Below are 21284 nucleotides of genomic sequence, written 5' to 3' on the forward strand. Positions count from 1 at the left end.
GACTTTTATCTTTTCACTGACATAAAACAGAAGTCGGGAATAAAAATAAAATAATTAGAAAGCAGACAACGTATTTTTATTAGATATAGAAAAACAAATATTAACACATAAAAATTGTTTACTTTATTTAGAATACACTGACCTATCACAGAAATGTAGATTGAATCGACCACGACAGTTTGATTAGATCACATATTCACTTTTACGTTTCAAACAAAAAGCAATACAAATGATGTAAAGAAAAAATTCTCACCAAAATGATGGTAAAAAAACTACAAATAACCACATCTCAACTTAAAGTACACACAACAGGTACACACAGAACTTAAATCTCATTCCAACACTAACAGCCGACTGAATTCTTCTACAATACTACTAGTAAGACCCCTTCAGAACACTTTGTTTTTTTAAGCATTTTGCCTTGCTTTTAAGGTGTATTCAAAAAATTAATATTTTTCAAAGATTTACCCCTAATTTTAAAGATATATTTAAAAATCAGGTATTTCAAGGATTGTGTCCTGTTTTATAAGGTAAAAAGCATGCTATACCATGCTCATCTAGATAACGATTTTAAAAGAAAATTGATGTAAAAACTGTATTTATTAATAAATTAGGATTAAATGCGATTTTACTCTGTTATAGCAACAATAAAGGATTAGCATATAGAACTACCTATATAGATATTTGCAGTTTATATCCAACAGGTACAATGTTTTAACATCCTACTAAAATATTCAAACCTCCTACGTATAATTCAAAATGGTATGGATTAATAAAATGTGCAATTTTACTACCAAAAGGTTTTACTCCGTTTTACCTGTTAAGAATAAAACCAAATCTGGTGCAGAAAAGTTAGCATTTCCATTATTGTAATTGTGTGCAAAATCGCAAATAATCCTAATTTATTAATAATTTACATGAATTTTCTTTCAAAATCGTTATCTAGATGAGTTTGTATAGCATGCCTTCTACCTTATAAAAGAAGACACAATCCTTGAAATACCTGCTTTTTAAATATACCTCGAAATCTTTGAAAAATATTAATTTTTTAAATATACCTACCTTAAAAGCAAGGCAAAATGCTTAAAGAAACAAAGTGTTCTGAAGGGGACCTTACTAGTAATTACAATCAGTCTATGAGTTTAATAGTTAAACAAGTTTGGACTTAAAACATAACTGTAATTAAAAATAAAATTACTACAGTTAATCAAAAGTTTTGTTAAATTCAGCGATCTTGTCGCTAATTTGTACAAGAACAAAGTGCAATTTTTTCAAGAACTCATCACATTTAACTCCATCTTTCAAGTCAAACGTTATCATGTAACAACTTTTGTAAACTTCTCCTAATTTAGGACAGTCTTTGTTAACTGGAGGTTTCGTCAAACATAACTTAACCAACATTTTAAGTACGTGCTGTAATCGTTGCTTTATAAGATTCAACAAAGAGTAGCAACTTTTAAACCCTTCTTTCTCTTCATCTCCTTCCTCCGGTATATCAACTTTCCTTTCAACCACAAGCTTAACCATTTCGTTGATCTCGATAAACACACTCAAACAGTACTGCAGATGCTTAATCTTGATATTCGGAGCGTTAACAGCTGCAAACAAATACAATTAATACAAAACCAGACCTCCACAATCCAACTCACTATCTCCGAGATATTCAAACAGTGCGACTCTTTGCATTTGCGACGTGAAGTAACTAATTGCATCTGATGCTAGAAGATAATATTTGGAAGCTTTCTCGTAATTAATTTTCGCTAATTGTATAATGTTTTTTCTGTTAGTTGAATCGGAATCTGCCGTCCAGATGTGACTGTGGTAGAGACAACCGATCCGGTAATGAATCATTGCCGCTCGATATTGATATAATGGATACTTCGGATTTTCCTCATCAAAGTCGCAATATAGAAGCGCTTTTTGTAGCACCTCAATGACCTCCTTCTCCGCCTCGGCTTTCGTCTAAGAGAAAAATTCATAAACGTTAAAGTTGAATAAAATATTTGTAAATTATTTTTCTACAAAATTTCAGTTTGATTAAAACAAATTATTATTATTAATTTTTATATAAAAAACTCAGACGTTTCATTTTTTCCACTTTTTTAATATACAGGGTGTCTGTAAATGATTGTGATTTTTGACGTTAGGTTAACAACAAATTTGAAATTTTAATTTGGCAACTGTGACTATAAAATTCAAACATTATATTCTTATTAGAGCTTAGAAAAATCGTTATTAGTTCAGTGTTGCCAATTGATTTTTTGTCACAATCATTTATAGTCACCTCGTAGTGTGCAATTTTTTATAGTCTAAAATTGGCAATACGTTTTTTTAAGGATAGATTTCAAATAACAAACTTAAACGTTTCAATTTTTTTAATTTTTTTTAATATACTTACTGTAAATTATTGTGATTTTTGACGTCAACTTGACAACAAATTTGAAATTTTAATTTGGCAACTTTGACTATAAAATTCTCAGCTGATTAAAAAAAATCATTAATAACTCAGTGTTGCCAATTGATTTTTTGTCACAATCATTCAGTCACCCAGCAGTTTGTAACTTTTATATTCTAAGGTTGGCAATACGTTTTTTTAGGGATAGATTTTGAGGATAGGAATAAAATATTTGTAAATTATTTTTCTACAAAATTTCAGTTTGTTTAAAACTGAATAAATTATTATTATTAATTACAGTAGCCAACAAACATTTTGTGACTGAGAAGAAAACAGTTATTATTTGTTCAATTCTATGTGCTAAACTCAAAAATGATAAAGAAAATTCCATAGCACGTCAAAATCAAGTTAGGCATTTTAAAATATCATATGTAAGTATGTTCGACAAAATCGCCGAAAAACGAAACACTTAAAATTCATTTTCTCATTTCTCATTTAATTTTTTTCCCCCAAATTTGGGTGCCGTTAATGACGAGCAAGGGGAAAGGTTCCACCAGGATATATTGACGATGGAAAAAAGGTACCAAGGGAGATGGGATCCAGCTATGATGGGGGATTACTGCGGGTTCCTGATAAAAGAAGTTAAAACACCCTACAAAAGAATGTCAGCTTTTGCAAAAAACTCATCTACAACAGATTTATGTTAGAATCGTATACATCTTTCAACATTGTTCTTGTTTAGTGAATAAATTAATTTCTTTCGTCGTCTATTTAATTAATTTCTATTTGAAATGAACAATTTTTACGATAAAATTTGAGAAAACTATTTTCCTGTAACTTAAAATCTGTACGTGATGGAGACTTTTTCTTATCAAATTCGTAATTAGGGATGTTAATGTACCCTGATACACGTGTCAATAGATCAATCACATTAAAAAAAAAAATTGTGGGTAGTGATATTTTTACACTTACGAGATTGGAGGGCGGATTCTCGTGCATGATGGTCCCCATGTTGAAAAACGCTGTCGACAGTTCCCACCTGACGGCATCCCAAATCCCAGGACAGTGTTTTCGCTCACCCAAAACTTGCAACGCTTTCTTATAATTAATAAATGCCTTATTATAGTGCAACTTTTCTTTTTGACTCAACTCGCCGCGATTATCTGGCGTGTTAGCATGGGCTAAAAGGCGGTGCATGTGACCCATATTTGTGTATAAAAGTGCAATATTAGCCTCATCTTTGACCTTCTCGAAAACTGTCAATCCTCGAGTTAAGTACGGTTCAGCCTTTTTGCACATTTCGACAGTAAGTTCGCTAGTTTTCGCAGATTTGGCTTTATTCAAATAAAACGATGCGACTTCGTTCAAACTATTACCCAATCGGCGTAAAATACTGTCATTTTCGCTTGATTTCAACGCTACTTCGTAACACTCTACACCTTTGAGAAGCATTTGTTCGATTGTGCGAATATCGTAAATAAAAACGCACTTCATGTTAGACTCCCCGATGTGGATGTTGTACAATTGCTCGTCTTTTTCGAGTCGCTCCATTAATTTCAAGTCCTCGTCGGAGTTGTTTTGGAACTGCTGCCGGTAGATATCAACTTTATCCCAATTTTGAATCATCATAATACAGCAATCGCCGGCTCTGCCCAACAAACAGTTCTCTTTCAAAGCATTGGAATTGTAAAGAAGACGGTTCATTATCAATTGACACCTAGCCAACAACCCTATTGTCCTCAAACTATTCCCGTAGTTCCTCGCGCCGAAATGTTGTTCCGACAAAATAGCATAAACAAGAACAGCTTTTTCATAAAGTAAAGTCTTCAAATGGTCCTTCCATGAGATGTTTCCGGTACCATTTTGCCAAGTTGGTAAAGGCTGAGCTTCGTTATTGTTTTTCAAAAGTAAGGCATTTTCGCTTTTTTCATTCTTATCATTTTTCTTCCTCTTGTCCCTCTTCTTTGGTTTCTTCTGACTCTCAGACGATTCATCAAGTTTCGCGTAAGGCATCGGAATCGGTTCAAAAGGTTTAGCAATAGGAACTTCCTCCTCCTCCTCTGTTTTACTACTGTTACTAGTTTGATGTTGGAAGTACTGCAAACAATTAAGTCCAGTTGCGACATGATGGACGGCTTGTAGACACCGCTCTTCAACTGTTCCCATAATCGGCGGTGGTGACTTATAATAATTTACAAATTTTTCCCTAGAGTCACACTGATCCAAAACAAGAATTTTTGTAGCTGACTCCTTATCGTCGATCAAATCGTCATCGTCAAACTCAACATCATTTTCGTCAACTTCATGTTCTAAACCTGGCGCTTCCGGATTGGTCCCCGCCGGGACGTACAAATCCGCCAACATGTAATGCGACGAAGTCACCACTTCCGGGTACTTCTCTTCCGGTAGTAACTTAACACAGTTTTTCAACAACATTCGGATTGTGCCAGGTTGCCGATCCGATGTATGTTTCATATTACGCGCCACCCTGTACAGTAGCATACCAACAGGTATTGTGAAAGGATTTTGACCATTTTCTACATCTTTTTCTGTGCAAAGTGAAGTCAAGTCGTATAATTTCACAACCTCTTCGTCTTTTCCTTTAAATAGCCAATAAGTGTGGCCGGCTTTAGTCGCATTTGATTTGAGAAATGATAAAATGCTTTGAGCAACATCTCGTATTAATTTAGGGGAAAATTTTGAATTGTCTAAGCGAGGTAAGTCTTCGGTTTTAATAAGTTCGTATTTTTGGACAATGCCGTTCAAGTGATAACACATTACGACTTCTGGAACGTTCGACATTAAATTATCTAACCAATAATCGATGCCTGTTAGCACGTTAATTGGTTTGCTGACGTCTCGGAGGCGCAATGAGATGCAAGGGTGAGTTCCACCACCAAATATTGGCAAATCCGTACCTGCAAAAACGTCATTTACATAAAAATTAAATTGGCAAAAATATTTTATTTCGACAATGTATTGTTGCTTGCCTAACTTTACTAGTAACACCTATTTTACAATTTGGAAGCAAAATTATAATAAAAAGTATGGAACCAAACGTTTTTTCCTTAAACTATTTATTAAAAAAAAAAAAAACTAATTGATGAGTGATAAAGTACTATAAAAATGTGATGATTTAACAAGAATAAAATTTTTCGAAATTTCCTTTTGTTTTTGAGTTCTACAAAAAAAAAATTTAATGGCAACCCACTATAAAATCATTTTTCTCATAAAAACTATACTCTAAGGATTACAACTATCTGCTTTATATTTAATTTTTTCAAAAATTTTTTTTTACATAAATTGCAATTTTCACAAAAAAAATCGCATAACTAAAAAACAAAACAAAATTTCGTTCTGAAAATACGATCACATTTTTTATATTACTTTAATTTATATAATTATTTTCTGGAGGCAAATGATTATAAATAAAACCGCTTGGTTCCATACTTTATATTCACCCTGCATAGCAATTAATAAACAAAATTTTAATATTACAGTCAATTACAAAAAAAAATAAACTTAGAAAGTAATTTCGAGATATTTTGTTAATAACATAACTAAATCAGTTTTACAATTGCCACTTTATTTGAATAGATTCCAAATTATGCATAAAAAATAAAATTTCTTGTTCTTAGCTTTAGAAATAGGAAAAAATACCTACCTATCAGCATTTCAATGTCTTCAAAAGTCCAAACAACATTCCTGTTATAATTATGATCAAAAGGTTTAGGATCTGGTGTTGCAGAGACTGGTTCAGGTAATTGAGGTCCATGTAGCGGTACAGGAAGGGTTTTTGGATCCTCATAACACGTACTTTCATTCGTATCACCTTCAGCCAAACTGTGATAAAGAAATTTAGAAACTAAGCTTTTCTGTTGTAAAGTTTCCCTTCTCCTATTTTTGATGTACATATTCTTATCCTCTTCATAAGTCTCGTGATTGACATTTTCAAAAAAGAACTCTCTCAACCATTTCCATTCAGTTTCAGAAGTTCTCAATAAATGTTTATAAATGTCAAAATCATCAAGTAGAAGAGTGTTTTCAACTCTGTGAACCATCATACTGATGTGATTTTTACAGTAAGGTATTTTGAGAAGGTTTTTTATGTTTTCTGCATCAGAAACCACGTCTACTTCTCCCACACAGTCAGGAAACATGTGAGCCATTCTGAAACTGCAACAAAATGTTGTCAAGGTGAATTTTAAAAGAAGTTTTTTACCTTGAAAATCCTTTCTGATGGTAAAGCACATGCTGCAAGCCATAAGAGTCCGCTGAACTACTTAACCAATTTGAAGGTGGTAGATTTAAGTCAGTGTTACATTTCAATCTAATGAATTGAGCTGGTTTTGGTACGGAATATTTTACGACAGCCCTCGATTTCACTTCCTCACTGTCAGCCGTTTCATTATCTGCATTTTCCATAATGACAGGATCACTGCAAGTAAAATACAACAAGTTGACCATAAGAAACGTGTAAGAAACACAAGGATAATGCAGAACAACTTGGAAGAATGCTAGAACACATAACCAATGATCTTGATCAGTTCTAGAACATTCAAATTCTTGATTCATAATTATGTAATTTAAAATAAACACGTATTAATTATAATCACACATACCTAAATGTTACATACCAAGTTACTAAATGTTTATAATTTTCTTATTTTGAGATATTTAAGCCAGGAATTAATTTTTTGCAAGGACTTTTAAAATTTCTTTGACATTTACAGTTGGATCTATTGCGCAGGCGACAGAATTTTGACAATCGCTTTTTGTAACAAACGCTAATTTTCCCGAAGCCTAAATCAATTTTATTATTACTGAAATATATTTTAAACCTATTATTGCGTTGGTTTTAATACCCTGTTAGCTATTAAATTGTTATTTAAATTAAAAAAAAATGTATAATGACTTTTATTCATCTCGGCTTTAGTGTCTATTGTAAATTACTAAATTGTTGGTTGCCTAGCCTGTCTGTCAAAAATCAAAACAAAAAGCATGTTTAAAAGTTTTTTGTGATTTAATTTGAGATTTGTCTGTAGTTTTGTGCCATTTTGAGTAAAATAAGACATGTAAATGTAATAATAGCGGTGCGAGAAGTGTCGTTGGTTAATATTTAACAGAGGAACAATATGGACAGCTTAAGACAACCTGTTAAAAGAACATATCCAGGTTTTGCTTCTGTATTCTTATTTAAGTTACTATAATAAAGTTATTCTAGTTCCAACAAATTCCAACTTTAAAGAATTTGTGGTTCCCCAACCAAGTGTTCCTAGGAGGCAATTGACTCAAAATAAAAGTCAAAAGTTTTCTGTACTTTCACTTTCAAAAAATAAGAAAGGTAATATTACAAAACTCGTCTTTAGTTGACTGCTATTTGCTTGCCTTATTAATTATACACTTTGTTATACATCACGACTTTTCTTAATTTTAGGAGTAGATGATGAGGAATCTACAGAGAATCGTATTGGTTGCAAGATGGGTAGGACCAATAAAAGGTTATCTGATGAAACAAATAAAGACACTGATAAAAAATGTAAGCTTGAAGAATATTCACTTGAAGATACTTTATTCGATGATATTAATCTAACTCAGCTACTAATGAACCATGATAACTCTTGTAATAAAAGTAAAGTACTTTCAACTCGCTCATGTAGCGATAATTCCTTACATAATAAAGATGTTAATGCATTTCAACAAAACATGAATGACGCTACACAAAAAACAACAATAAAGTCTTCAAGATCAAAGAGTGATCAGTCCTTGCAACCAAAATCTAGTCACAACAACCCAAGTGAAACACCAAACAGGCCATTACTAACCCAATTAACTCAGTTGTTTGATAGTACACAAGTCATGAACCAGATTGAAACCATACTATCAAAGGAAAGTAACTCCGGTGCCAAATCTAACGCAGTTTTACGCGAGAAAAATACGTGGGGTGCAAAAATAAGCGAGAATTTAGGAGATGTACTTAATGAGAATAATCGTGAGGAATTCGAGTCATTTTTCGACCAAATTGAACATTCGGTCAGCGTAATGGGTACAAATGTTGAGTCTGTTGATAAAGATGTTTCAAAAATTTTGGAAGCACTTTTTGGAACACAAACAGTGGAGGGATCAGATAAAATGAATGTGTTTGGTGTGAATGAAAATGAAATTACAATGTCTGGAATAAATGCTAGTTTTGCAACGGCTTTAAAGCAAGTGCTTTTATCTAATGTTACAAAAGAGATAGTGCCGGTGGAAAAACCCAAAAATGTAACACTTGTGGAAGAAAGTGCTACATTTACAGAAGTTGGACCTTTCTACGGATTGCCTTTGAGGGTTAAGGAATTAATAAAAAACTATAAAGGGATTGAGGAATTATATGGTAAGATTCAGTTTTTGTGCTTCAGTAATCACACATTTTTTTGCAGACTGGCAAGACAAATGTTTAAAGCTTCCAGCAATCAAAGAACACAGAAACCTTATCTACGCACTCCCGACAAGCGGTGGTAAAACTCTCGTAGCTGAGATTCTAATGCTTCAAGAAATTATGTGTCGGAAAAAAAATGCGTTATTTATCTTACCTTACGTTGCGATAGTTCAAGAAAAGGTATGGCCCAGTCAAATTAGACAAAAATAGGGCGATCGGTGGAAAAAAATCCTAGAGAGTTGGAATTTTTTTTAAACGCTTTCATTATTTTTCGGTAGACATATATCAAAAGTCCCCAAAGGTGGGGGGCGAGCTCGAGGAGGGGGAGGGGGCTAAAGGTGTCTTTTTTTGTTTTTTTGCTTATATTTCGGAAACTATTACTCCTGACGATTTTTGCCTGCTTATCAAAATGAAAGCCTACAAAATTTCCTACAAAAATAGTTCTTTGCATTTTTGTTGTAGGACTAACCGTAAGCAAGTTACAGAGCTGACAAAAAAACGTCATTTAAAAAAATGTGCTTTATCCGCATATAAAACAGAATTAATCTTGTGATTTGAAAAAACTGAAAGCAAATTGAATTTATTAGGTGCAACACTTCATTAGAGAGTCTATAAAGTCTTCCCAGTCGTCCTCATATGCTGCAACTTCGTCTTCAATTGAAACATTGAAAACCGAATTACAGTCTTGTTCAGTACAATATTAATAAATAGATGAGTTAATATCGATGATTTGAATAAAGCTTACACTAAATTGGATGTATTGGATCCTACAGTTTATTAGAGGGTGCCACGAGGGTCTATTAAGTCTTCCGGGTCATCCTTATATGCTAAACTAGCATTTGCCTGCGACTTTGTCCGCGTGTATTTCTGATATAAAATGGGAAAAAACCCCTTTCACAAAACCATTCCATAGGCTTAGGTACTCTATAAAGCTAGATAATTACCTATTTTATGTATAGGATTCAGTTATAGTCGACTCGTTCTTCGCATGGGCTATGTTTATGGATAAATATTAAATGTTGATTTTCATAAAGTGGCGTCTCAGTGTACTTCTGCACTCTCAAAATTCGAAATTTCATGTTTCTAATTTTGTTTTTAAGCGTTTAAACCCTATTTTATTTAATTAAAATTTGAAAAGTGCACTTCTACACTCTCTAAGGATCATATTTTCTAAATTTAATGTTTTTATATCCCTTTAAATGTGTACACCGTTTCATTCCCTTAAAAACTAATTTTCGAAAAATCTGATTTTAGTGCCCCTTTACACCTCTAAAGAATGTTATGTTTATATCTCTGTTTAAACATTTACACCCCATTTAATCCCCTTACAGATTGATTCTCTCTTTCATCCAAAATTGATATTTATATCTCCGTTGAAATGTTTACCACCTTTCAGCCATACCAACTTAGTTGGGGAACGCTCTACACATATAAATACTTACTATATACTAATGAAATGTGTTTCAAAGGATTTTTAATGCAATTTTATGTAGACTCCAAACTTTTGAAGCCTACGGTTAGTCCTACAACAAAAATGCAAAGGACCATTTTTGTAGGAAATTTTGTAAGCTTTAATTTTGCTAAGAAGATAAAAACCTGTAGGAGTGATAATTTCCGAGATATAATCAAAACAAAAAAGACACCTTTAACCCCCTCCCCCTCCTCGAACTCGCCCACCACCTTCGGGGACTTTTGATATACCAGGTGAATAAAAAGTATGGAACCAAGCGTTTTTTTCGTAAACTAAGCACTTTACAAAAAAAAAATAATTAGTGTAGCGTAAAGTCCAATTAAAATGTGACCATTTATCAATAATAACATTTTTCGAAATTTCTTTTAGTTTTCGAGTTCTGGAAAATTTTTTTTTTTTAAGTGGCAACCCACTATGGTAATTTTTTTAATTAAAGATTATGATCTAAAAATGACCTCTAATTAAACAGAATTGTTTTCTAGTCAGTACTTTTTTTTTAATAAATTGTTAAAGTTGCGTTCCGAGCCCATCACAAAGATTTTCCGAACTTGAACGAGGGAGTCGTTTCATGACTTTGGTCGTTGGAGAGCCCGGTTTTTGGTGCAGGTGATTTGGGGTGGTTCCGGATGGATCAAAAAATGTAAAAACAAATCATTTTCTTATATTTTTAGTCCATTCGAAACCATCCCAAAGCACCTGCATAGAAATCAGCGCTCTCCCATGATGAAAAGCATGAAACAACCACTTCGGTTAAGTTCGAAAAATCTTCGTGATGAGCTCGGAACGCAACTTTAACAATTAATTAAAAAAAAAGTTCTGGCCAAAAAACAATTTTATTTAATTAGAGGTCATTTTTAGATCATAATCTTTAATTTAAAAAATTACCATGGTTGGTTGCCATTTAAAAAACAAATTTTTTTCCAGAACTCGAAAACTAAAAAAAATTTCGAAAAATCTTATTCCAGATAAATGGTCACATTTTAATTGGACTTTACGTTACACTAATTATTTTTTTCGTAAAGTGCTTAGTTTACGAAAAAAACGCTTGGTTCCATACTTTTTATTCACCTGGTATGTCTACCCAAGTATAAAGAAAGCGTTTAAAACAGATCCAACTCTAGGATTTTTTTCCACCGATTTGTCTAATTTGACTGGGCTAGTACGTGATTTTTTCAAATCGGATGTTTCTTACCCAAAAATTGACAGGTCTGGGCTTTGTCACCGTTTGCTGTGGCCTTAGACTTCCTAGTTGAAGAGTACGCAGCTAGTAAAGGTACATACCCTCCCAGAAAACGTCGGCGAAAACGCTCAATTTATATCGCAACTATTGAAAAGGCTTTAGGATTACTAAACAGTCTCATAGAGACTGAGCGTATCAACGAAATCGGTTTAATCGTCGTCGATGAGCTTCACTTGGTTGGAGAGTCGGGACGTGGTTCCACCCTAGAAGCCTTACTTACGAAAATTATGTACATAAATGGTATTATGCCACTTTTTATCTTCGTTTTTTGTAATAAAAAATTGTAGCCAATATCCAAGTGGTTGGAATGAGTGCAACAATCGGAAATGTTAACGATTTGTGTAAATTCCTCAACGCTGATATTTATACGCAAAATTTCCGTCCCATTGAATTAGTCGAATATGTGAAATGTGGTCCAGAAGTCGCCAAAATTAATTATAGTCCAAAAGAAGAAGAGTTGTTGACTGTTGTTCGAAAAATCGATCACAGCGTAATTTATTTTATCTGGTTTTGAAATTTTGTTTTATGAATTTTTTTAGTATCCGGATGGTATGAACAGTATTGATCCTGACAAATTAGGTGCTTTAGTGATGGAAGTTATTCCTGAAGGCTCGTGTTTAATTTTCTGTGCATCGAAAAAAAATTGCGAAAATGTGGCTTATCTACTGTGCAAGGTTGTGAACAAGTAAGTTTAATAACACATTTCGATATTGGAACACTGGAAATAAATATTTTGTTTTTAGAAGTTTGTTGGATTACAAAAAAGAAGAAAAAGAGCAAGTTAAACACTCATTAAAAGACGAAGGTGGTTCATTGTGTAAAATATTTAACGTGTCAATCCAATTAGGCATCGCGTATCATCATTCAGGTATTACAATAATAAAAAAAATCACCAAATAACAAATCATATTTAAGGTTTAACAAATGAAGAACGCCGAGTTATTGAAGAAGCTTTCAGGGCTGGTGTCATTTCAGTCATTTGTTGTACGTCAACTCTAGCAGCTGGAGTTAATTTACCTGCCAAAAGAGTCATTCTAAGGCAACCCTATATTGGTCGCGAGTTTATCAGTCTTTCCAAATATAAACAAATGGTAGGTCGGGCCGGTAGAGCTGGTTTGGGGGAGACAGGTGAAAGTATTTTAATCTGTAATCCTCATGAATTACCCAAAGTGAAAAAATTACTGGTGTCACCAATGGATGAAGCTTTATCTGGTATGCACGAAAATGAAGGAAAAGGATTGAGGTGAATACAATTGTGTTTAATTCCCAATTAACAATTTTTTTCAGACATTTGCTTTTGAGTTGTATTAGTTTAGGTGTGGCTAACACTCGAGCTCAGCTGCAAGAAGTATCGAAAAAAACTTTATTAAATATTCAGAGTGAACGACTTGAAGTCAATTTAAAAAAAATCACTGATAAGGCAATTAGTGATCTTTTTAAACTTGGAGCTTTACAAGAAGCGGATTTGAGTAAAAAGGAAAATAATTTGGATTGCGATGTAACAGTCCGAATGGAAACTTCAGTGAGTTTTTAATTGGAGTCTTTACATTTTATTATATTTTTTAGTTTTCGAGTACCGATTGTAATAGTAATTTCTCAAGTGGAAGGAAAAGGAAAATTGTCCTCAAAAACGACACTAAACTTGTGATCAGTAAACTAGGTTGTGCTGCAATTAAAGGCAATTTTGAATTGACAAGAGCGCATCAACTTTACGATGACCTCCACCAAGCACAGAAAAGTCTAGTTTTACTCGATTGTCTGCATTTATTATATCTTGTCACACCTTATGATCTCGCCGAGCAAATTAAACCAAACAATAACGACTACTACAATATTGTAAGGATGCTCACCTTGCTCTTGATAATTAATAAATTAAAAAAATTTCAGTTTTGTAAATTGGGCCGCAATGAACTTCAAACAGCTCGTATTTTGGGAATTAACGATGCAGTAGTTATGAGAATGTTGTCAAACCAACCAATCAAAGTATTGTTTTTTTATGATTTATAATCATGTTTCATATATTTTTGTAGAGTGTACCTGAACGTGTCTTAAATCGGTTTTATTTAACTTTGATGTTGTATGATTTATGGAACGAAATTCCCATTTTCGAAGTCTCGGAAAAATTCCAAGTGAATCGGGGAATTGTGCAGCATTTGATGACCGGTGCTGCGACTTTTGCATCAAATGTTGTACATTTTTGTGAAGGTTTGGAAGAGTTTTGGACTTTTGCTCATCTTTTAAATGGGATGAGTCAAAGATTGTCACATTGTTGTGTAAAAGAATTATTGCCTTTGATGCAATTACCGGCAGTGAAACAAGTACAGAATGAAATTTGAGTTGAGTGAAATTAATTTTTGGTTTTAGAGCCGTGCACGGCAGCTTTACAATGCCGGATTTAAATCTATACGTAGTATAGCTGCAGCAAATGCCGACAATTTGGTGGAAAGTATCGAATATTTACCGAGGAGGGTAGCAAAACAACTCATTGCTGCAGCTAAGGTTTGTAGATTATATTATTAAGGGAGTATTTATGACGTTTTTGCAGATGTTGATGTTGGAAAAAGTGGAAAATTTACGGGAAGAAGCTGAAGACGTACTTGACGGTATAGAGAACCCTAAACCCTTTATAAATCAATCTATATTACTTTAATTGTTTATAAAATCAATGTATTAAAACTGTTATCGTTTTTTGTATAAACACGGATTTAAACTCAAATTTGGAAGTTTCTTTTTATTCTTGATATTACCTTCTTTTCTGAAGTCCAAAAAATAGAATAAGTTGTGCGACAAGTCCTTCCATGTATTTTTAAAATTAAATCGTTTTACTCCTTCAATAAACTGGTTAACATCGTCAAATCGACTCTCGACTTCGGCAATTTTCAAAATTCCTCTAAAAAAACAAACATTTAAGAGAAAAAACGCAAACGAGATAACTTACCCTGGAACTAACACTCTATTGGCTTCCAAAAGATAGTCATGAAGATTTGTCCCCATTAAAGACAAGCAAAAGACAACAACATCGATACTATTATTATCCAAGGGCACATGTGCCATATCACATGCTGTCACTGCCTCATTTACCGGAACTAAATCAAACGAATGCACTTTCTGATTCACTGATTGAGCCAACTTTGCATCGCCGCAACCGAAATCAGCAATGACGTGTGTTTTTGGCCTAAAAATGAGCAATTACTAATTTTTCAACTTTTGTATGATTTTTTTTACATTTTTTGAACGCTTCGGATTATAGCATCTAGTGGATTTAAAGGCCATTTAGCAACTTGCTGTCTATAGCCTTCATGGTACGCCTTGAACGCGTCTGGATCATCTTTAAAAATTTTGTGTGCTTCTTTACTATCACTTGAATAAATTTGTTCATTAAGATATCTAAACCTCGCAGCATGTAATTTTTCCATCATCCGCTCTCTTAAAGACTTTTCGCGAGACTTTTGTTTTTTTGTGGTAGTAGGTTCAGGGTTTGCTCTTGTTAACATCTTTTTTTTGACTTCTTGCATTTTTCTTAGCTTGTAATCTAATGGAGTTGTCTCTTTTTGTAAATTTTGGGGCTTGTCATTAACATCAATAGAAATAGGTTTCCGCTTCCGTTTTTTCTTTTTCTTTCGTTGAGACTCTTCAGGTGTGTGCGAAATGTTGACTTTTTGATTTTCCAAATTTTTGTTTATGAGGGAAACATATTTTCCAGGTACGTTACTGTCTTTTTCTTTTCTTTTTTTCTTCTTTTTCAATTGAACATTACTGCCGGATTGAAAACTATTATTTAAAATAGCTTTTATTTCATTCTTTATCTTTTCTTCGTTTAAAACATCTTTTTTCTCTTTAACATGTTTTGTTACTTTTCCTTTAAAAATTTTATTTTTGTTCTTCTTATTAGTTTGAGGTGATGGTTTCTAGAAAATCATTAACTCCCATTATTGAAAAATTAATATTTGTTTGTTTCACCCTGTATATATTATTTTTAAATAAGGAACGTAACGTAACTTTAGTCACAAACAAAAATGACATCTACATAACCACAAAATTTTAAAATGTACAAAAATTTACCTTAAATAACTCCTTGCAGACATCTTCTGCAACGTTGTTGTTGTCAAACTTAGCCACTTTGAACATTTTAATTTTAATTAACTATTAGTTAGGACTATTTTTAAAATATATTGTTCACAACAAAGCAATCACAAAGGCTTGACATTTAAATATGGTGGCAAAGGTGACGGAAAACTTGCAAAAATGCTGCAACTCACAGGTAATATCAAATTAAAATTACGTAAACTCGAGAAAAATGTTTTATAAGTTCAGAGTTACTTAACCATTAATGTTTTAATTACTGGCTAATCATTCGACGGCAACGTAAGTGCAGAATTAATTTATAAAAAAATCATTTATATTATCTGCGAATTATTTTTAGATTGTTGCATGAATTCACGGATGTTTTATTAATATTTCAAAACTATAAAATGTTCCGAATTATCACAAAAACTATAAAAAAGAAGAAATTCCATTATTCTTTTTCCACCCAAAGTACAAAATATAATAAAGGGCCTGTTGATGTTTTAAACGAGAAAATTGCAAATGGAGAATTAGAACGTGACGAAATTCAGCTAAAAGTAGGTAAATCCCTTCAGCGGATATATGACGAAACGAAGAGCTACCAGCCGCCTGAAAAAAATTTGTTAAGCAAGTTTTTTTCTAGTCAAAAGAAAGCCCCAAAAGGTCTCTACATTTACGGCGCTGTAGGCGGTGGAAAGACAATGCTAATGGACCTCTTCTACAACACCTGCAACATCGATAAAAAGTCTCGGGTTCACTTCAACGAATTCATGGTAGATGTACATGAGAAAATCCACGAAACTAAAAAAGACGTGGTGAGAGATTTCTCAGAGAGAAAAGCCAAACCCTTTGACCCCATTCCACCCGTCGCGGATCTCATTAGTAACCGTGCTTGGATGATCTGTTTTGATGAGTTTCAAGTCACTGATGTCGCGGACGCCATGATTCTGAAACGATTATTTACCGTTCTTTTTGAAAATGGAATTGTCATGATTGCTACAAGCAACAGATCGCCTGATGATTTGTACAAAAATGGCTTACAAAGGTCCAACTTTGTGCCATTTATTCAAGTGCTGAAAGACCACTGTGAGATCATCACTCTAGACTCTGGGATTGATTACAGATTGAAAAGCCAAACGACCAAATCAAATTATTTCGTTAAATCCGAACATAAATTGGATCCAATCAAACCAATCTTCAAGTATCTGTGTTCCAAAGAAAACGATATCGTCCGCAATCGCACTTTCACAATCCAAGGCCGCGACGTGACCTTCAATAAGGCATGTGGTGGAGTTTTGGAAACCACGTTTGAGGAGTTGTGTGACCGGCCTTTGGGCGCCAACGATTACCTCCACTTGGCCCAATTTTTCCACACTATTATCATTCGCGATGTTCCCCAAATGAGTTTGAAAATTAAATCGCAAACGCGCCGATTCATCACTCTAATTGATGCTTTCTACGACCATAGAATTAAAGTCGTAATCAGTGCCGAGGTTCCTATTAAAGACCTTTTCTTGCGGCAAAAACTTGAAGTCGGGATAAGCGATGAGCAAAGAATGTTAATGGATGATTTAAAAATCGGGAAAGAGGATGCCGCAACGGCGAGTATATTTACCGGAGACGAAGAAATTTTCGCTTTCGATCGGACTATCTCACGCTTGACTCAGATGCAGAGTGAAGAATATTGGAACACCGATGGGACGAGGTGAAAATAGTTGTTTTTAGGAGAATCAATTGTTTTTTAAAGAGATAATGATCACAGTATTTGTTTCATGTAGGTACTTATAAATTAATTGCTTGTTAAATTATTTAATAAATTGATGTTTTATGAATGTTTTTTGGGGAAAAAATAATCATCGCTTGAATAAAAAAACTGAGAAAGTTTATTTGCAAAATGTTTCACAACTGCCTAATTATCACAATTTCTCACCATATTTTTCTGCAAGATCTTAATTTTATAAGTCGTTATCACAGGAAACATTTTTACAAGATTTTTGGAAAGTACAATTTTTACATAGTAAATAAATCTTAGCGACTATTCCTTGCAGAAAACATGAATATAATATAATCATCACAAAATTCAAAATTGGGTGAATACATTAATAATAGTCAACGGTGTAATATTTACGAGATTACAATTTCTCATATTCTAGTAAACATTTGGCAGTGAAGCCGACTCGAATGCAATGTTTTTATCACACGATATTTACATAAGAAATGTAAACACTCTTGGAAGAATAGTAGAAATAAATTCAGTTCAGTTCAGTCTTTGTGTCACAAAGCAACACCTTATAGCTGTCAACTGTAGAAAAAAAATAGTAAAAATATTATTGCAATAATACTGTGAAGTCTTATCTACTTAATACAAAAGTAAAGTCTGTTTTTTTTTTAAATGGAAATGCCAAATAGTCTAAAGTTGGCACCACTAGTAAATTCATTCATGGTAATTTTAATAGAGGAAGTTGGTAGTTTTGGTTTTTTGAATTAATTTGAAAACAATGTCATTAAACGTTAACACAAAAAGTCGTCTAAGAAAATTTAGAGATAAAACACCAAAAAAGGAACAAATTCGGTACCGTAAACAGTTTTTAGAAATTTGGAAACAAATAGTTCGCAAGCAGGAAGTCGGAAAAAAAGGCTGTTAAAATTCTCAGTTTTTAGCAAGAAATTGACAGGAATACAAACATGAATGAGAAAGAACCTTGAAAAGAACGCAATTAAATTAGTGTCTTGTGCATCGTTTTTTGAGGAACGAGTTGAAAAAGTAACAATTTTGAAACTAAAGCTGAAGAAGAATTTATAAAATGCATCAACTTTGAGTCATTTCAATAAATTATACAAAATACCTACTTGTATTTTTTGGTAAATAACTTTTTTAGTATATACATCCTTTTTTGTAAGTTTTTGTAGCAAGAACCTCATTTTTGTCGAGAACATTGTACTTACTTGCGGTGTGTTTCTGTCAAAATTATTAACACTGAATTCTGTCTTTAGACCTTAGGTAATGATGTCTATCCTCAAGTATTCAATTATAGCGCTTTCAAAGAGCAAACAGGGACACAAGATTAATAAAAGTCAAAATTTTGACAACATCTCAATTTGAAAACCATCATTTTTTAACAAAATTTCTAGGAACAAAAACAAAGAGCAAACAAAATTTGTGGCTATGATTTGGTAATTTCCATTTAAAGAAAAAAGAAACTTTAAAAATATTGCATGAAATGTGAATCACTACTCTACATTCAAATATAAATTGAATATTTTAGGATTCGTAATACGAGTTTAGGAATGTTTATAATAAATATTCAAACAGTTCGATTTAGTCACCTGATTGCACGTGAGCATTTGACACTGCAATAACGCAAGCACCTGCTCTACCTGTAATTAAAGGTGCTAGAACAGTCCATTCGTTATTAATGGGGTCGTACTGCTCCACTGTTCTTAAATAGTGACTACCATCGTAGCCTCCAACAGCTACAAGTCTGTCTCCAAATAAACAAGCTGCCACGGCATCACGTTTGCTTGACAATGACGCGATCACAATCCAAGTATCAGTGCCTAAAAACAAAAAATAAAGTTGGTAACGCGACAGGAACACAGATCAATTTCTACTTACTGGGATCGTATCTCTCGACACAATCAAATCTACTCGCGGCTGGATTATTCGCCGGAGCATCTTGTCCCCCTAAAGCATACAAATAACCATTGGCTACAGCTACTCCAACACCACCACGTCTCCTAGCCAAGGGGGCACACATCGTCCATTTGTTAGTATGGGGGTCATAGCACTCCACCGTGCGCAAACAAGAAGCTCCATCGCGACCCCCCACTGCATAAAGTTTGCCTTTTAGAACGGCAACACCGGCTGAACATCTCTGACTTTGCATGGGGGTGACATAGCTCCAAGATCGAGTCACAGGGTCCCACCTATTTTATTTATCTCAACAATTTGTTAAAAAAATACTTCATAAATACCGTTCGACGTTATTGAGATAACTCCACCCATCGTGTCCGCCTACCGCGTATAAGGTCCCGCCCAAAACGGCCACGCCCAATCCATGTCTGTGGGTGTTCATTGGTGATAATTGGGTCCAAGATCCGGTCTCCATATCCAAGCATTCCATTGTGTTTAGAGTTTTCAAACCGTCGCGGCCACCCACGACTAATAATCTGACAAAAAATCATGTTTTCAAATAAAAAATTAATGGGTAAATATACTTGTCGCCCAAAAGTGCAATCCCGAATTGTAGTCTCCGCCCACTCATGTGGTGTGACACCGTCCATAGGTTACTCCTCGGATCGTAACTCTCTATCGTCGTTGCTCCTTTGTTTTTATCCATGCCACCTACAACTAGTAACCTCCCAAGTGTAGCTTTCCGTGGTCTAGTCCTACTACTAGCCATTTGAAAATGCCTGTCGGGCAATAAGTGCCACTTGAATGCCTCCATGATAAGTGTCTGACAGGCTGGGTCAGATCCAACAGCTGGTTCCACTTGATCTGTCAGAAATTCTGGCGACAGTAGGGGGAGTTTAACAAAAGCGAGTAACAGACCAATCAGTCGCTTCCTCTCGACTGGATCATGATTGATCCAACTCATCAAAGCATGAAAAATGTGTTCCTCAGACGTGACATTTAAATCATCGTTTGATAACAAATTTCTCATTTGCTCCGCATTTAATTGAAGGAATTCTTGGTTTCGTATTACCTAATTTAACGAAAATGAAAACCTCGTTATAGAACATTGTTGAAAAACCTACTTGCATAAAATTCTGACTTGTATAAGCATTGGCTTCTTGTAACAAGCTCGTACAAGCTTGGTGTTCGGCGAAAACCGCAATACCGAGACAATTGCTTGGATGCAGTTGATGGGCGAGAAATCGTGAACAGGCTTCCACAACTTCGTGTAATTGCATTAGGCACGCTGTTGATAGAAGTGTTTCTACATTGTCTTCTCTTATGTCGATTGCACCCGTGTAGCAGTAATTTACAACAGCTTGTAATACATCACCGCTAACATCACCGAGAGTTATTTCAGATTCTCCCGACTCTCGTAAATTGCTAGTAAACATCGCGGCGAAATATTCACTAGCAGCAGAAAGAACAAGTCTAGAAGCGGGAAATATAAGTGCTACGTTGTGTTTATTTTACAATTAATTGATAAATGTTTTAATAATTACCTGTGTGCTTGCACTTTTTTTCCATTATTGCCAGCCACAAGCGTTACATCACACAATTTCCCGGCTTGTAAGTAATTTTGCATGCAGGAGAGACTATGTTCTGCGTGTCCTTCACTCCTAAACTGCTCATCTTGAGAAGTAGCAGAACCAGAAGAGAATAGAGACAACCTACTAAAATCTCTTGGTAAATTTTCGCTGCCAACGAGACTTCCGCTGCTTGAGATTGTATCTTTTGAGGGACTTCCCAAATTTCCAGACAATGACATCACTGAGAAATCTCTTCTCACAAAAAATATTAAAATTCTGATAAAAATGTTGCAGATTAGTCAAAATTCGTGTTATGGCGTAAATTACTCACAACCACGGGAAATTAATGTAAAATGTAAACAAGTAAACCACAAAACATGTCTCAACCAGTATCAAAATATTATTGACAATAATAAGTGACAAGTTGACAAACGTGTTTAGGTTATAAATCTTTTTTGCAACCTATTCTATTTGTAGTATCCGTATG

The 21284-nt window shown here is 34.0% G+C and overlaps 5 protein-coding genes across 9 annotated transcripts; 2 read left to right on the forward strand and 3 right to left on the reverse strand.

Annotated features, from left to right (window-relative positions):
- Nucleotides 1-54: 54 nt before the first annotated feature.
- Nucleotides 55-7133, reverse strand: LOC123007375 (erythroid differentiation-related factor 1). 2 transcript variants are annotated; one of them, XM_044402641.1, is made up of 6 exons: nucleotides 7018-7133; nucleotides 6618-6833; nucleotides 6060-6571; nucleotides 3368-5313; nucleotides 1650-1962; nucleotides 55-1598 (listed from the first exon to the last, which is right to left on the reverse strand). In XM_044402641.1, exons 2-6 carry the CDS (start codon nucleotides 6818-6820, stop codon nucleotides 1204-1206), a joined length of 3369 nt encoding a protein of 1122 aa, XP_044258576.1. In that variant the 5' UTR covers nucleotides 6821-6833; nucleotides 7018-7133; the 3' UTR covers nucleotides 55-1203. The 2 variants fall into 2 exon arrangements, with proteins under 2 accessions (XP_044258576.1, XP_044258574.1); XM_044402639.1 differs by having other exon boundaries at nucleotides 7033-7087.
- Nucleotides 7134-7381: 248 nt separating this feature from the next.
- LOC123007782 (helicase POLQ-like) lies at nucleotides 7382-14243 on the forward strand. Its single transcript, XM_044403224.1, has 15 exons — nucleotides 7382-7570; nucleotides 7620-7739; nucleotides 7833-8771; nucleotides 8818-8996; nucleotides 11494-11767; nucleotides 11815-12017; nucleotides 12067-12212; nucleotides 12271-12395; nucleotides 12443-12770; nucleotides 12815-13049; nucleotides 13094-13363; nucleotides 13415-13510; nucleotides 13558-13845; nucleotides 13892-14026; nucleotides 14073-14243. Exons 1-15 carry the CDS (start codon nucleotides 7531-7533, stop codon nucleotides 14175-14177), a joined length of 3483 nt encoding a protein of 1160 aa, XP_044259159.1. The 5' UTR covers nucleotides 7382-7530; the 3' UTR covers nucleotides 14178-14243.
- Nucleotides 13911-16680, reverse strand: LOC123007788 (ribosomal RNA-processing protein 8). The gene is made up of 4 exons (XM_044403233.1): nucleotides 15590-16680; nucleotides 14753-15435; nucleotides 14466-14702; nucleotides 13911-14417 (listed from the first exon to the last, which is right to left on the reverse strand). Exons 1-4 carry the CDS (start codon nucleotides 15653-15655, stop codon nucleotides 14207-14209), a joined length of 1197 nt encoding a protein of 398 aa, XP_044259168.1. The 5' UTR covers nucleotides 15656-16680; the 3' UTR covers nucleotides 13911-14206.
- LOC123007787 (putative ATPase N2B) lies at nucleotides 15554-17420 on the forward strand. The gene is made up of 2 exons (XM_044403232.1): nucleotides 15554-15892; nucleotides 15951-17420. Exon 2 carries the CDS (start codon nucleotides 16000-16002, stop codon nucleotides 17299-17301), a length of 1302 nt encoding a protein of 433 aa, XP_044259167.1. The 5' UTR covers nucleotides 15554-15892; nucleotides 15951-15999; the 3' UTR covers nucleotides 17302-17420.
- A 32-nt stretch (nucleotides 17421-17452) lies between these two features.
- LOC123007785 (kelch-like protein 5) lies at nucleotides 17453-21246 on the reverse strand. 4 transcript variants are annotated; one of them, XM_044403229.1, is made up of 8 exons: nucleotides 21129-21246; nucleotides 20771-21073; nucleotides 20351-20678; nucleotides 19811-20298; nucleotides 19568-19762; nucleotides 19209-19519; nucleotides 18920-19150; nucleotides 17453-17894 (listed from the first exon to the last, which is right to left on the reverse strand). In XM_044403229.1, the coding sequence occupies exons 2-8, from the start codon at nucleotides 21034-21036 to the stop codon at nucleotides 17845-17847; spliced, it is 1869 nt and encodes a 622-aa protein (XP_044259164.1). In that variant the 5' UTR covers nucleotides 21037-21073; nucleotides 21129-21246; the 3' UTR covers nucleotides 17453-17844. The 4 variants fall into 4 exon arrangements, with proteins under 4 accessions (XP_044259164.1, XP_044259165.1, XP_044259163.1 ...); XM_044403230.1 differs by having other exon boundaries at nucleotides 18971-19150; nucleotides 20351-20699; XM_044403228.1 differs by having other exon boundaries at nucleotides 20351-20699.
- Between the last annotated feature and the right edge of the window lie 38 nt (nucleotides 21247-21284).

Source organism: Tribolium madens, unplaced genomic scaffold (genome assembly GCF_015345945.1).
Source record: "Tribolium madens isolate multiple individuals breed KSU strain unplaced genomic scaffold, Tmad_KSU_1.1 Scaffold_3;HRSCAF=73;Tcas5.2_LG2, whole genome shotgun sequence".
Classification (NCBI taxonomy): Eukaryota; Metazoa; Arthropoda; class Insecta; order Coleoptera; family Tenebrionidae; genus Tribolium; species Tribolium madens.

What these genes read in the sequence shown, in the direction of transcription:
- LOC123007375 (XM_044402641.1), bottom strand. Translation starts at nt 6,820, where the DNA reads ATGGAAAATGCAGATAATGAAACGGCTGACAGTGAGGAAGTGAAATCG. An exon ending in AGACATTGAAATGCTGATAG is followed by an intron (nt 5,314 to 6,059) that starts GTAGGTATTTTT and finishes ACGTTTTTGCAG; the next exon opens with GTACGGATTTGCCAATATTT. An exon ending in GTTTGAATATCTCGGAGATA is followed by an intron (nt 1,599 to 1,649) that starts GTGAGTTGGATT and finishes ATTTGTTTGCAG; the next exon opens with CTGTTAACGCTCCGAATATC.
- LOC123007782 (XM_044403224.1), top strand. Translation starts at nt 7,531, where the DNA reads ATGGACAGCTTAAGACAACCTGTTAAAAGAACATATCCAG. An exon ending in TGTTAAAAGAACATATCCAG is followed by an intron (nt 7,571 to 7,619) that starts GTTTTGCTTCTG and finishes AAGTTATTCTAG; the next exon opens with TTCCAACAAATTCCAACTTT. An exon ending in AATTACCGGCAGTGAAACAA is followed by an intron (nt 13,846 to 13,891) that starts GTACAGAATGAA and finishes TTTTGGTTTTAG; the next exon opens with AGCCGTGCACGGCAGCTTTA.
- LOC123007788 (XM_044403233.1), bottom strand. Translation starts at nt 15,655, where the DNA reads ATGTTCAAAGTGGCTAAGTTTGACAACAACAACGTTGCAGAAGATGTC. An exon ending in TCTGCAAGGAGTTATTTAAG is followed by an intron (nt 15,436 to 15,589) that starts GTAAATTTTTGT and finishes ATGATTTTCTAG; the next exon opens with AAACCATCACCTCAAACTAA. An exon ending in AATAGAGTGTTAGTTCCAGG is followed by an intron (nt 14,418 to 14,465) that starts GTAAGTTATCTC and finishes TTGTTTTTTTAG; the next exon opens with AGGAATTTTGAAAATTGCCG.
- LOC123007787 (XM_044403232.1), top strand. Translation starts at nt 16,000, where the DNA reads ATGTTCCGAATTATCACAAAAACTATAAAAAAGAAGAAATTCCATTAT.
- LOC123007785 (XM_044403228.1), bottom strand. Translation starts at nt 21,036, where the DNA reads ATGTCATTGTCTGGAAATTTGGGAAGTCCCTCAAAAGATACAATCTCA. An exon ending in TGTCGAGAGATACGATCCCA is followed by an intron (nt 19,151 to 19,208) that starts GTAAGTAGAAAT and finishes TTTTGTTTTTAG; the next exon opens with GCACTGATACTTGGATTGTG. An exon ending in AAATGCTCACGTGCAATCAG is followed by an intron (nt 17,895 to 18,919) that starts GTGACTAAATCG and finishes TTTTTTCTACAG; the next exon opens with TTGACAGCTATAAGGTGTTG.